This window comes from Scaptodrosophila lebanonensis, unplaced genomic scaffold (genome assembly GCF_003285725.1).
Source record: "Scaptodrosophila lebanonensis strain 11010-0011.00,11010-0021.00 unplaced genomic scaffold, SlebRS2 tig00000001-arrow-pilon, whole genome shotgun sequence".
NCBI classification, from domain to species: domain Eukaryota; kingdom Metazoa; phylum Arthropoda; class Insecta; order Diptera; family Drosophilidae; genus Scaptodrosophila; species Scaptodrosophila lebanonensis.
The window spans coordinates 10,798,337-10,809,291 of NW_022060529.1; the positions used below are offsets into that span (position 1 = coordinate 10,798,337).

The following is a 10,955-nucleotide window of genomic DNA, read 5'->3' on the forward strand; positions in this document are numbered from 1 at the left end:
GTGTGCTCGTCTGCTCGCCTGTCTGGCCAACGGCGCAATGATGACGCCGCCTTCTGTGCGAAGTGCCTTTTGCGAGAGCAGCAAAGCCATTGAGGCGCGTATCAGCAGCAGCAGCAGCAGCAGTGCTACCCCTTTAGCCATTTTCCCACCAGTTATGCAGCTTACGAAATGCCGATTGATCGTAAAAGTTACTTACTTGTAGCTGGTGGTTTTAGAACTTTAAAGCAAGTATGTACTACAAAAAAGGCCAGATGGTCAGATCTATGGTATATCACTATATCATGTGGCAAACAGCTTACGAATTTTCGAAAATAACTGGAACGTATTGATCTTGTAAATACAATTTGTTTTAAATTGTGGCTTTTAAATTTTATTTACACCAATGAAACCGAATAATTATCGGGGATTGTGGCTTGTTTCAATATAACAGCTATTTTGACGCCTAAGACTTGGCAACACTGAGCAGCAGGAGCAGCGCTCGCTGATAACGAACCGAACAAGCAAGCGGCAAGCGCTTCGTCAACGTTCGCACTTGCGAGAATGTGTGTGTGCTTCTGCGTTTATTTTCATTCATGCATTGCGAAGAAAGCTTTCGAAAGCTCAGTTGCGGAAGCTGACAACCTGTTGCCGACTATATTGTAATTGTAGTTGCTGCTGCTGCGACTCCTATGGTGCGCAGGATGCTGACAGAGTTGCCACACAAGCGTTGGACCTCTTCTCTGTTGACTTTGTGCGGTTGGTGCTGTTGTCAGGGCAATGACAACATAAATGACAACATAAATTAATTAAATTGATGTTTAAATCTTTTGTTAGTGTGTGTCTGTATGTGTGTGTGTCCTGAGCCTACAACGTGTCGTGCAACCAAATGAATGACATGAATCTCATTGTTGCCACTCCTAATGGAACCCAAAATATAGCACATATTTGAGGGCCTGAACGCTTTCTTGGTTTATTGACCCGTCTAGTGCACATGTACATTTGTATGTCTATATATATACATACATATGTATATGTATTTATATTTGTATCGGAGTATGTGTGTATGGCGCCTTGGCCATGTCATGAGGCGGCATGTGACATATTGACAAATTAGAAAAATCAAAGAGCAATGCATAGCAGACGCGGTAAAAGTCAGATAAGCGACGGATGCTGGGGAAAGTTGGGGACTGCTGGGGGCGGTGCGCATGAATTGATTAATGCGTATGGGCGTCTAGTCCATGTATGCCGCAGCAGATGCTGACAACCGCTCGGATTGTTAATTTTATTTGATTTAAATCGAGCGTGAGTCAGGGCGCGAGCCAGTTGACCAAAAGTCGGGGACACATGTTGTCCTGATGTGCCCCGAATGTGTGTTTGTCGATTATTATTGCTTTTTGTTTGCCAACAAGCGTCACGAGAAAAGGGCTCTGCGCTGAATTGGCATAACGCTCCAGTAGGTGCATACAAAGAATCAACAGTGGAATTTGCCAGACAGCAATATTACTTGAACCAAAGTTGTTTGCAATCCATTAGATATTCCCTCAACTTTCAATCAAATAAGTGCAGAACTCTAAATTATTAATGTTTGTTTTTAAAGTATAATTTATAAAACATGTATATTTTGAATAATTCAAACTTTGAAAAACAAAAACTTTTCGGGACAATTATTAACTTGTATAGATTCTTAAGATACTATTTATTGTATGCGAATTGTGAATTTAAATTATTATAAGGGTACTGTCTTCCTATAACATTTTTATTTGAAGCCAAATACTTATTATTCCTTGCGGGTTCTTAAGTTTTATAAAAACACATTTAAGCTATAAAGGACTCTGCCGTAACAAATTCTAAAATTGTAGATATGACAACGATGAACAATTCTGTCTTTTAACTTTTTTAATATTAACTATATTTTTACTACATTGCGAACTTATTAAAATAGTTTGGGCGATTCTTCTTCTAGCAAATAGTTTATTATTAATTGTATTCTTATCTCTTCATTTATCTGATGACAATTGAGGGTTAATTAATAATAAGCTTACATATACCTTAACACTCTGCGTGGGATAACTTAGTATTCCTAAAATTAATGATTAGTTGTAACAAAAAAAATATAGCCGCTGTCAAAAATTCGGAAGTTTTAGTTCAAGGTACGAAAAACTGAGCATGCCATTAAGCTGTCTAGTAATAATTAGTTAGACGATAAGTTGTTCAGGTATATGTATAGTATGTACATAGTTTAATAATTACTGTACATTTTGAAAACATTATCAGAATAAATTTAGAGTTAGCTTTATGCGATTTCTACAGTGTTTATAATCTATGCTAACGGCTTATCGTTATGGCCAACAAGCCAAGTTCATTGTTTGGCCTGACTCTGGCTTGTTGCCTATTGCCCTTGGTATGCTTTGGTATGCTTTGGCATGCTCTTGTATATCTGCGGCTTGTCCTGGATGGTTGGTGGTGGGTGGTGGGAGGTGTCGGAGAAGGCAAAAGAAAACTCAAAGGCAAAGTTCAATAGTTGAACGCAAGTTCAGTAACCAAAGCCAACAAGTGGTTACGTCGCAGACAAAGTTGCCGCTTAGGCTGACAGCCAAATCATATAAAAATCTACATGCGTGCATACATACTATATACGAGTATACTATATATACTCGTAAATAACATATGTATACATATAGATTATTTGTACAATACTGTAAAAATATTGACATTTCGACAGCCAGCAGATATGTAACTAAAATATCGAAATATCTGCTGCAATCTGTGAATAAATTTAATTTTCAAGTGCGCCTAAAAGCGTGCAGCATTAAATGTACAATTGCAAATTGTGTTTGTTGCTTTTAGCTGTTTCAGATGTGTGTGCTTATATATGTACATATGTATGTATGTATATAAATATGTATGTGTGCAATGACTTTCGTATTCACCATTTCAGTAATTTGTTATTCAAACACATTTCGAATCGATTATCCGCTTGGCATACTCTTCCTCCAATCGGGCAAATATGTTGATTGACTTTTGTCAAGGCTTATGTCAATGAGCTCGACTGCCTGTTGTCTGTGCCTATGTATGTATGTATCTGTGTCAGTGTCTGTGAAGCGCCGACAGCTTTTGTATTCAGCCACATAAAGGAAAATTTAAATGTACGTGTGCGGTTGAGTGTTTATTGGCACGCATGGATGGAAGATGCCAACACAACTACAAATGAGGAAACGCGTGAAATCAAGCGAACCAACGCATACACACACACACAATAAGGCATGGCCCCCAGCTTTTTACCCCAAACAATGTGGTGTACCTTCCCATGTGCCAATGCTACGCACCATATGTATACATATACATATGTATGAGTATATATCTTATAAATATGTGGAACTACTGATAACGTAAAACGAGAGGTCGCATCGTCATTGAAGCTCCATTATTACACACTCATACACTACACACAAAGGCACCACACAAATTGTGCCACACTGCAGCTTTAAATGCCAACCAGCCAACGAGTCGCTTGACATACCAAGCCCCAAGGTTCTGTTTAAATATTTCACACATACATATGTACATACGTATACTATACATTTGTCGGAACTAGGTTAAATCATCTGGTTGCTATGCTAAAAAAATTAAATTCTCGGTAAACCTTTAAAGACAGCTGAATAAAGTGAGAGTTAAGCCCCAACTAAAGTATTCAAAGCACAAGTTGCGTTTCAATGTCAGCACACCTGGGTCGACAATCTGCATGAGCCTTCATAGGCACGGGGTGTGTGTACACAGACACACACACACATACACATACAGACACATAAAGAATTGTAGCCGTGGCAAACTTGTTGAATTGAATTGATTGCAATTTTAATGTCTAAATTCAATGTTAAGGTGCAAGGACATTAATTAAGAGCCAGCAAACGGCAGCCAGGCAGGTAGGTATGCAACAGGCTGACAGCTGGCTGTATAAATGAGTCGCCATTTCAGCTGATGTGTGCACTGAGCACTAATTTATAGCGATCTATAGGTTAATTAAGCAAATCAATAAAAACGTATAGACACGAAGATAGATAGGCAACGCGTTGGATAGATTAGCGTACAGATATTTATACAACATAGATATACAAAAATAACAAATTAGGCAATACTAGAACTTGTTTAATAAATGGGACATTCATTTGAGGGTTCAATGAACACAAAAGTAGATACATAGCAGTCGTTCATTCAGAAAACTTAGATTGAATAGACGTTACCAAATTTAAGGATTCCAAATGGTGAAAGGATATGCAAGAAAGTATATGGACATAGGCACATTACCAAATTTAAGGATTCCAAATGGTGAAAGGATATGCAAGAAAGTAGAGATGGACATGGGCATGGGCGGCTTTTTTCGAACCGACACGACACACCAGTCCACAATCGGAATAAGAATTACGAACACATACAGTGCCCAGATGGACCAAGCAAAATCAAATAGTACAAACACGACCCCATATTTAAGGTAGGTACATGATCAGCTGACGAGATATAGACTGTCCATCTATCCGTCCATTTGAACACAGAGAACTTGTAAGGAATTATCGCCAGAGTCAACCAAACTTGGTTTATATCTATATAAATACGTATAGCCTCTTTTTCTATATAGCCCCCATTTTGGAATTTTTTATTGTAACTTACTTTGGTCATATGTATGTTTTATCAAAATCGGGTAGCTATATAATATATCTAAGGGTAAGAAAATGGAATCATCGAATTTAAATATCAGTATTTTTAATCAGCAAAAAAGAAAAAAATGTTAACAAAAATGCAAACAATTAAAAGTACATAATCTGCAAAGCAAGTAGTTTTCTTACTAGCTTTACAATATTTTCAACTTCATAATGCAAGATTCCAAAATCCAAATATCTAATTTTGGATTTCGGTGTTTTTTTCAGTGCAAGTTTGAATTGCAAATTGAAGTGTCTCTGATTGCGTTGCAAGCCAGCCAAGTGGCGCGCATATTAATTAGGGAGAGTGCAATAAATGCCGCACGTATATTAGTTGGTTGCCTGATAAACGTAGCAGCTTTATGCAAATGGTGTACAGAGCGTGTTTTTTGTAAGCAGGCAGAAATGCACTCTTCTATTTATACTTACCAGGATAAAATGCCATTGCCAATAGCTCATGCATAAATATGTCAATGTATTGCATGGATAATATATGAAATATGATATGCAGGAATGGTGAGGCGGGACACGTGGAGACAAACAGCTTGCAAGGACAATTATGTTAAGTATGACAAATGGGTTGTGTTGGAGGGCGCACACCAAGTTCTTTTATAATTGGCAGGGTTTTTGAGCTATTTATTTTCGATTAATGAATCCACATTCACATTTGAACCGCTCAACAACAAGCAAATAATTGCTTCCCAATTACTGCTTTCACATTCAAATTACTGGAACTAATCGGGCATAATTTATTGAACAAATTACTACATTATTTAAAGACAAATGTGAGATTTAAAACCGCAACTTGTATGCCCTTGCAACTTCTTGAATTTTACATAAAATATAAATTTTTGACGCCTTGTGGGAGATTGTCTTTATGGCGGCTAAATACACATAATAATCAGATTTACCATATTTGGTGGTACCAATTTTAGAGTACAAAAATAATAGCCTTTCTTGCAGATCAACATAAAAACATGCAAGTAGATATAGAGCAGTAAGTTGCAAAGGTATTTAAAAATAACAAGTTCAAGGTTTACTTAACTACCTACAACAAAAGCTGGTGACACCAGCAATTGGACAAACTGGAATCTTTTTAAATACATAAGACAAAGTTTTCTTTTACGCCTTTTTAAGTGACTTTAAATGCTGCTGCAGTTGCTCGGAGCGCTGGCACTCACGCGTCAGCTGTTTAACAGCAGCCGCATATTGACGCTGCAATTCAAGCAGAGACTGAAGCTCTTCGTTGAGTTCATCGCGCTTTAGACGCTCTTCGTTGTACTTATGTCGTACTTTGTCATGAGCACTCTTAACTCCATCGACGATTGCTTCGAATTGCTTGATAAAATCTTCCCGACCATGCTGGCTCAGCATGCCTTCGTTGTAGGCTTCGCAAATGGAATTCAGGAGCGAGAGCTCTTTCTCCAGGTACCGCTTCTTATCATTAAGTGTGTTGTAAAGCGTGTAATATTGTTTGGTCTCCAAGTGTTTGGCACTCATTTCGTTGTAGAGTTCGTGAAACCGGCGCTGGTACTGTGAAAGCTCTGTACGATCGGGTATTGCATCCAATTTTCGTTCAATAGCAACTATGCCGCGATTCCGCTTGGCCAACTGCAGCCGCAATTCCTTTAATCGCAACTGTTCGCTTGTTACGGCAGCGGCTTGCTCCTCCGGCTCCTGTGCATTAAATGCTTCTAGTTCGCTGCAATACAAATCGTGCTTTAAATAGACATTTTAAGCAACGTATTATTCTAATTTACTCAATTTCTTGCTGCAAGTTTGCCAAATCATTGCGACATTTCTCTTTGAACTCAGTTTCTCCTTTTTTTAACTCATCATGCTGATGCAGCAGGGTGCGCACCTTTTCTAAGAGCCTAGTTTATACAAATTAGATAGATAGATTGGGTATTTTACTCTACATACGTGACATCTGCATTTGCCTCTGTCTGCTTATGTGCCTCGAGCTCCGCTTTTAACGTCTGAAGTTTTTGCTCTTGCTCAGAAGTTAGCTTTTGTTGCTCATCGGCAGCTAATGCCAACTGCTCATTTTCTCTATTGTAACGCTTGATTTTGTGTTCTAATGCCACCTGAGCAGCCTCCAATCGTTTCTGTTGATTTTGTGATGCCAGTTCCATAGGGTCGGTTTGCATTTCCAGTTTAAAATCGGCATAGTGCTGGTGCAATGCATTACGCGCACTCGGATCAAGGTCTATACGTTTTAACTGCCGCAAAGGCGAGTGCTGCCGGAAAAAATCGAGTCAGTAAATATGAATGAAATATGCATTTTTTTCACTTACCTCTTTAGTGACCGAAAGATTTTTAAGTAGTTGTTCAATACTTGGCTAAATAATAAAGAAAATTATCTTTCACCTTTTTAACACGAAAATAGTCATGATATCACCTCAGTATCTACCAGTTGACTGTCGTTTAGTGTTTTAGACGAGAAATCCATATCGCCATACTCCAACAGCGTTAAACGTACGCGTAGCAGATCGTCTGTACCAGCTGCCTCTTTACGCTCGTATTGCCTTTTAGGACAGTAGATGTCCTGCCCATAAACATAAACATTATACATAAGTATTTAATATTGCACTTTTACAAAATAAAAGTTACCAACCTGTATAGTTTTAATATGTACGGAGGCATTGCGTATTTTTGTTAAATTGTCCTTATCAGTTTTATACTGATAATGATTGTGAAATTGACCAACTGCGAACCTCTTTAGGCGCTGTCCCCGCTCCTCTCGATTTTCCACCTAATAACATGTTTAAGTTATGGCACAACAATGTTTAATGATGAAGCAACTTACGGACGTCTTGACCAGCCACTGTATAACAGGATGAATAGCAATAAACTCCAGGCCCTGTATCTGATGAGGCTCTAAACTGAAGGGGCAACTCATTTCTGGCAAAACGGCAACAATTTTCTCTACGAGCGCGCTGTACACAAATAAAGCGAACTATATTATTGATATATCTATTAATGCAGCAACAGCAATACACACATTTTTTGGCCTATAGTTAGGTTTTCGTGAAAAAGTAAATCCACATCCACGTCATAGTCGCAGCACTCAATACACCATGTCATGCCACCTACGACCTTGTCGAAGGCCGATAGTCCCTTTATACGCGCGCGGTAGTATCCGGCTGCTACGAGCATATCAAATGTGTCCTGCTCCTTGGCGACGGCATCCGAGTCTTCACGTCGTTCCACCTAAAGCGCAACGAAAAACTTCAATGTTGACTTACTTCTTAATAACGCAAACTTACCTGAACTTCTTTGCCTTCGGCGTCATATCGGGTTGCCAATTTAACATTTGGCAATATCTTGGAGAATACATCACGGTTCGCCATGTACTTACAATTAGGACTATAATTTTAAATGCATTTACTTTTAGTTCTATTTGTTTAGCTTAATGAGTTAGCGTGGTCGCGGTTTGCGGGCTATTAATTGCTTGCAGGTTGACAACATGAAATGTACGCCCCAAAGCTTATAAGCAAAACAAACACAAATAAATAGCGAAAAAATCAACAAACTCGCTGGTTTCTTTTCATCAGGTGTTCGACTGTTGGCCAGTTCAATCGGGCGAATTTAGAGTTGCCACACTGTTATGCCGGCTTAGGAGGAGCAATATGTGGGCTTGAAAGTCTCGTGAATGTCGTGACATGTGGTAGCTGTTTTAAAATTAAATGTACTTCAGCGAATTGTAGCAAATATTTAACAATTATCAATATATTTTAATATCTAGTATAGATTTTTTAATAGCTGAATATGTAATGACTGAATATTCGGTAGCTGCGAACGGGAATTGATAAGTACTTGTAAGGAAACTATTGAAGTCTTTTTAGTATCGCTCACCTCTAGTCCAACCGGCAAGACACATTTTTCGTATTTGTGCTCTTGCACTTACAATACAACCAGATATTTTTGATCACTTAAAGTTACAAATACAAAATGAGCTATTACGTTTGCTTGCATCAGGAAGGCATTAACAGCATTCCCGGTCTGGTGAAAAAGGGCTTAGCTCACAATTACACTGTTGTTGCAACGTCAGTAAACCCAAACACATTGCCTTTCGACCCATTTGAAGACGATCCGACGTATCCAGGAACGCTTCTCAATGCTGTGGAGTGGACTTCAAGGATTATTCTCATACTGTCTGATGTTGCTATCGACTCCCCTAATGCCAAGGTTCGTGCGCAAGCCGAGCGCATTCTGATGCGAGATATCACATGGGCGGAGCACCTGCAAACCAATGGCAGTGTAATGGTACGCCTGCGCGGCCCAAAAAACAAGCAACTAGCAGAGATCATTAAGGGGAGAACGAAGGGTAACTGGTTCATTCAAGTGCCCATCACCAATCCAGAGCTGGGTACCTTTGAACATCGAACAGATGCAACAGATGAGGAAGTGAGCCAGGCTGAATCCATCGATCCATGGAGCTGGTGGAACGATTTTCGTTTCGAAATGGATCATAGCTCAAAGGTAAAAGTGGTGCTCGATCTTAGAGATTCGGATCGGCCAAGTCGTGAGACCGTGCGACGATGGCTTGGCGAGCCCATAGAGGCTGTCATGATTCCCTCTAGTCTGTTTGTGCGTAATCGCTACAATTACTTTGTACTGCACGGGGAGTGGCAGGTCATAATAGGACATTTTATTGCCGCGCGTGCTAAAATCATAGTCTCTGTAAATCCCACTGATAAATCGTTGTTACAATACGCGGACTATATGAATAAATTGATAAATGACAACTGTGATTCTCACAACTTAAACAGGTAAACTATAAATACTCTCTTAATATTGCTCAATATTTTATAGTTTTACGTTTTAGTTACGAAAATGCACTGGAAATCCCGCTACAGCCACTTTGCGATAACCTGGACTGCTGGACTTATGAAATATTTGAAAAAGATCCTGTAAAATATAAACTTTATCAGGAAGCCATACAAAAGGCTCTGCTCGAATGCGTTACTGACGAAGAGGCTGACAAAAAGTTGGTAAGCATTTAAATTAAGTATTTGAGCGTTTAAAAAAACAGATTAATTTTTAGACAGTGGTCATGGTTTTGGGAGGCGGACGAGGCCCACTGGCTCGTGCCGTTTTTAACGCTGCTGACCTGACCAAAAGAAAAGTACGCGTCTACATAATCGAAAAGAATGTATGCGCGATTCGCACTCTATCGAACATGGTGAAGACATTGTGGCCAAAGAAAGGTAAAATATTTATCCTATACTGGTATTCATGTATTTAATTTATTTTATTCTTTAATTGCAGATGTCCACATATTTTCAAAAGATATGCGCCATTTCTCACCGCCAGAATTGGCCGATATTCTTGTATCCGAACTGCTGGGCTCTTTCGGAGACAACGAACTTTCGCCGGAATGTCTTGATGGCGCCGCTAAGCTCCTCAAACCCAATGGAATCAGCATACCCTGCAAGTCAACGTCCTATATAAATCCGCTAATGTCTGCCGTGTTGCACAACAATGTGGAACAGTTCAGTGGTGTTGTATCCGCCTTTAATTATGGATATGTGGCCCTGTTGAAGAGCATTTACCATATTGCCGAGCCGCAGACACTCTTCGAATTTACGCATCCGAATAGGACTGATCAAATAGACAACTCGCGTTACAAAGAGCTTTCGTTCACTGTTAGCAAGGACTGTGTATTGCATGGAATCGGCGGATATTTCGATACAGTTTTGTACGAAAACATAATCCTGAGCATCAATCCACTAACCCACACGGAGGGAATGTTTTCATGGTTTCCCATGTTTTTCCCCACACATCCGCATACTGTGAAAGCTGGCGACACAATTTCAATCAAGTTCTGGCGCCGTGTCGATGCCGAAAAGGTCTGGTATGAGTGGCAAGTTTGTTCACCTTTTGAAGGGTGTGTGCACAATGTGGATGGCACGGGCTACAATATGCGTTTGTAGACTGCAATACTACGATATAGACACAAACACAATAGTTTTAAAAACTATTTGCTTCCAAAAAACCATTCAGATACCCATACTTAAATGGAACTAGGGCATGCACAGATTTAACTGAAAATCTGCGGCATTAATTGTCTGCGACTTTTATTTAGGTTTATATTTGAAAACTTTATAAATATCCTTAAAAGTAAAGTATATGTCCTTAAATATCTGTGGGTTTGTAAAATTTAGTTCATACATAATTTCCTTTTTTCCTCTGTTAATTATATTTAAAGCGATGCACATGATCGTGTTTATGCTAATTGTTTTTAGCGAAAACAAAAGATATTCTTTAAGCAAAAGG

The 10,955-nt window shown here is 39.1% G+C and overlaps 2 protein-coding genes across 2 annotated transcripts; one reads left to right on the forward strand and one right to left on the reverse strand.

Moving 5' to 3' along the window:
- Positions 1 to 5,478: 5,478 nt before the first annotated feature.
- Positions 5,479 to 8,166, reverse strand: LOC115633014 (coiled-coil domain-containing protein 93). Its single transcript, XM_030530341.1, has 9 exons — positions 7,943 to 8,166; positions 7,678 to 7,886; positions 7,483 to 7,612; positions 7,291 to 7,428; positions 7,075 to 7,221; positions 6,971 to 7,015; positions 6,597 to 6,913; positions 6,434 to 6,547; positions 5,479 to 6,375 (listed from the first exon to the last, which is right to left on the reverse strand). Exons 1-9 carry the CDS (start codon positions 8,024 to 8,026, stop codon positions 5,796 to 5,798), a joined length of 1,764 nt encoding a protein of 587 aa, XP_030386201.1. The 5' UTR covers positions 8,027 to 8,166; the 3' UTR covers positions 5,479 to 5,795.
- A 410-nt stretch (positions 8,167 to 8,576) lies between these two features.
- LOC115621260 (protein arginine N-methyltransferase 5) lies at positions 8,577 to 10,819 on the forward strand. Its single transcript, XM_030514861.1, has 4 exons — positions 8,577 to 9,448; positions 9,505 to 9,670; positions 9,724 to 9,886; positions 9,948 to 10,819. Exons 1-4 carry the CDS (start codon positions 8,628 to 8,630, stop codon positions 10,610 to 10,612), a joined length of 1,815 nt encoding a protein of 604 aa, XP_030370721.1. The 5' UTR covers positions 8,577 to 8,627; the 3' UTR covers positions 10,613 to 10,819.
- Positions 10,820 to 10,955: the final 136 nt, after the last annotated feature.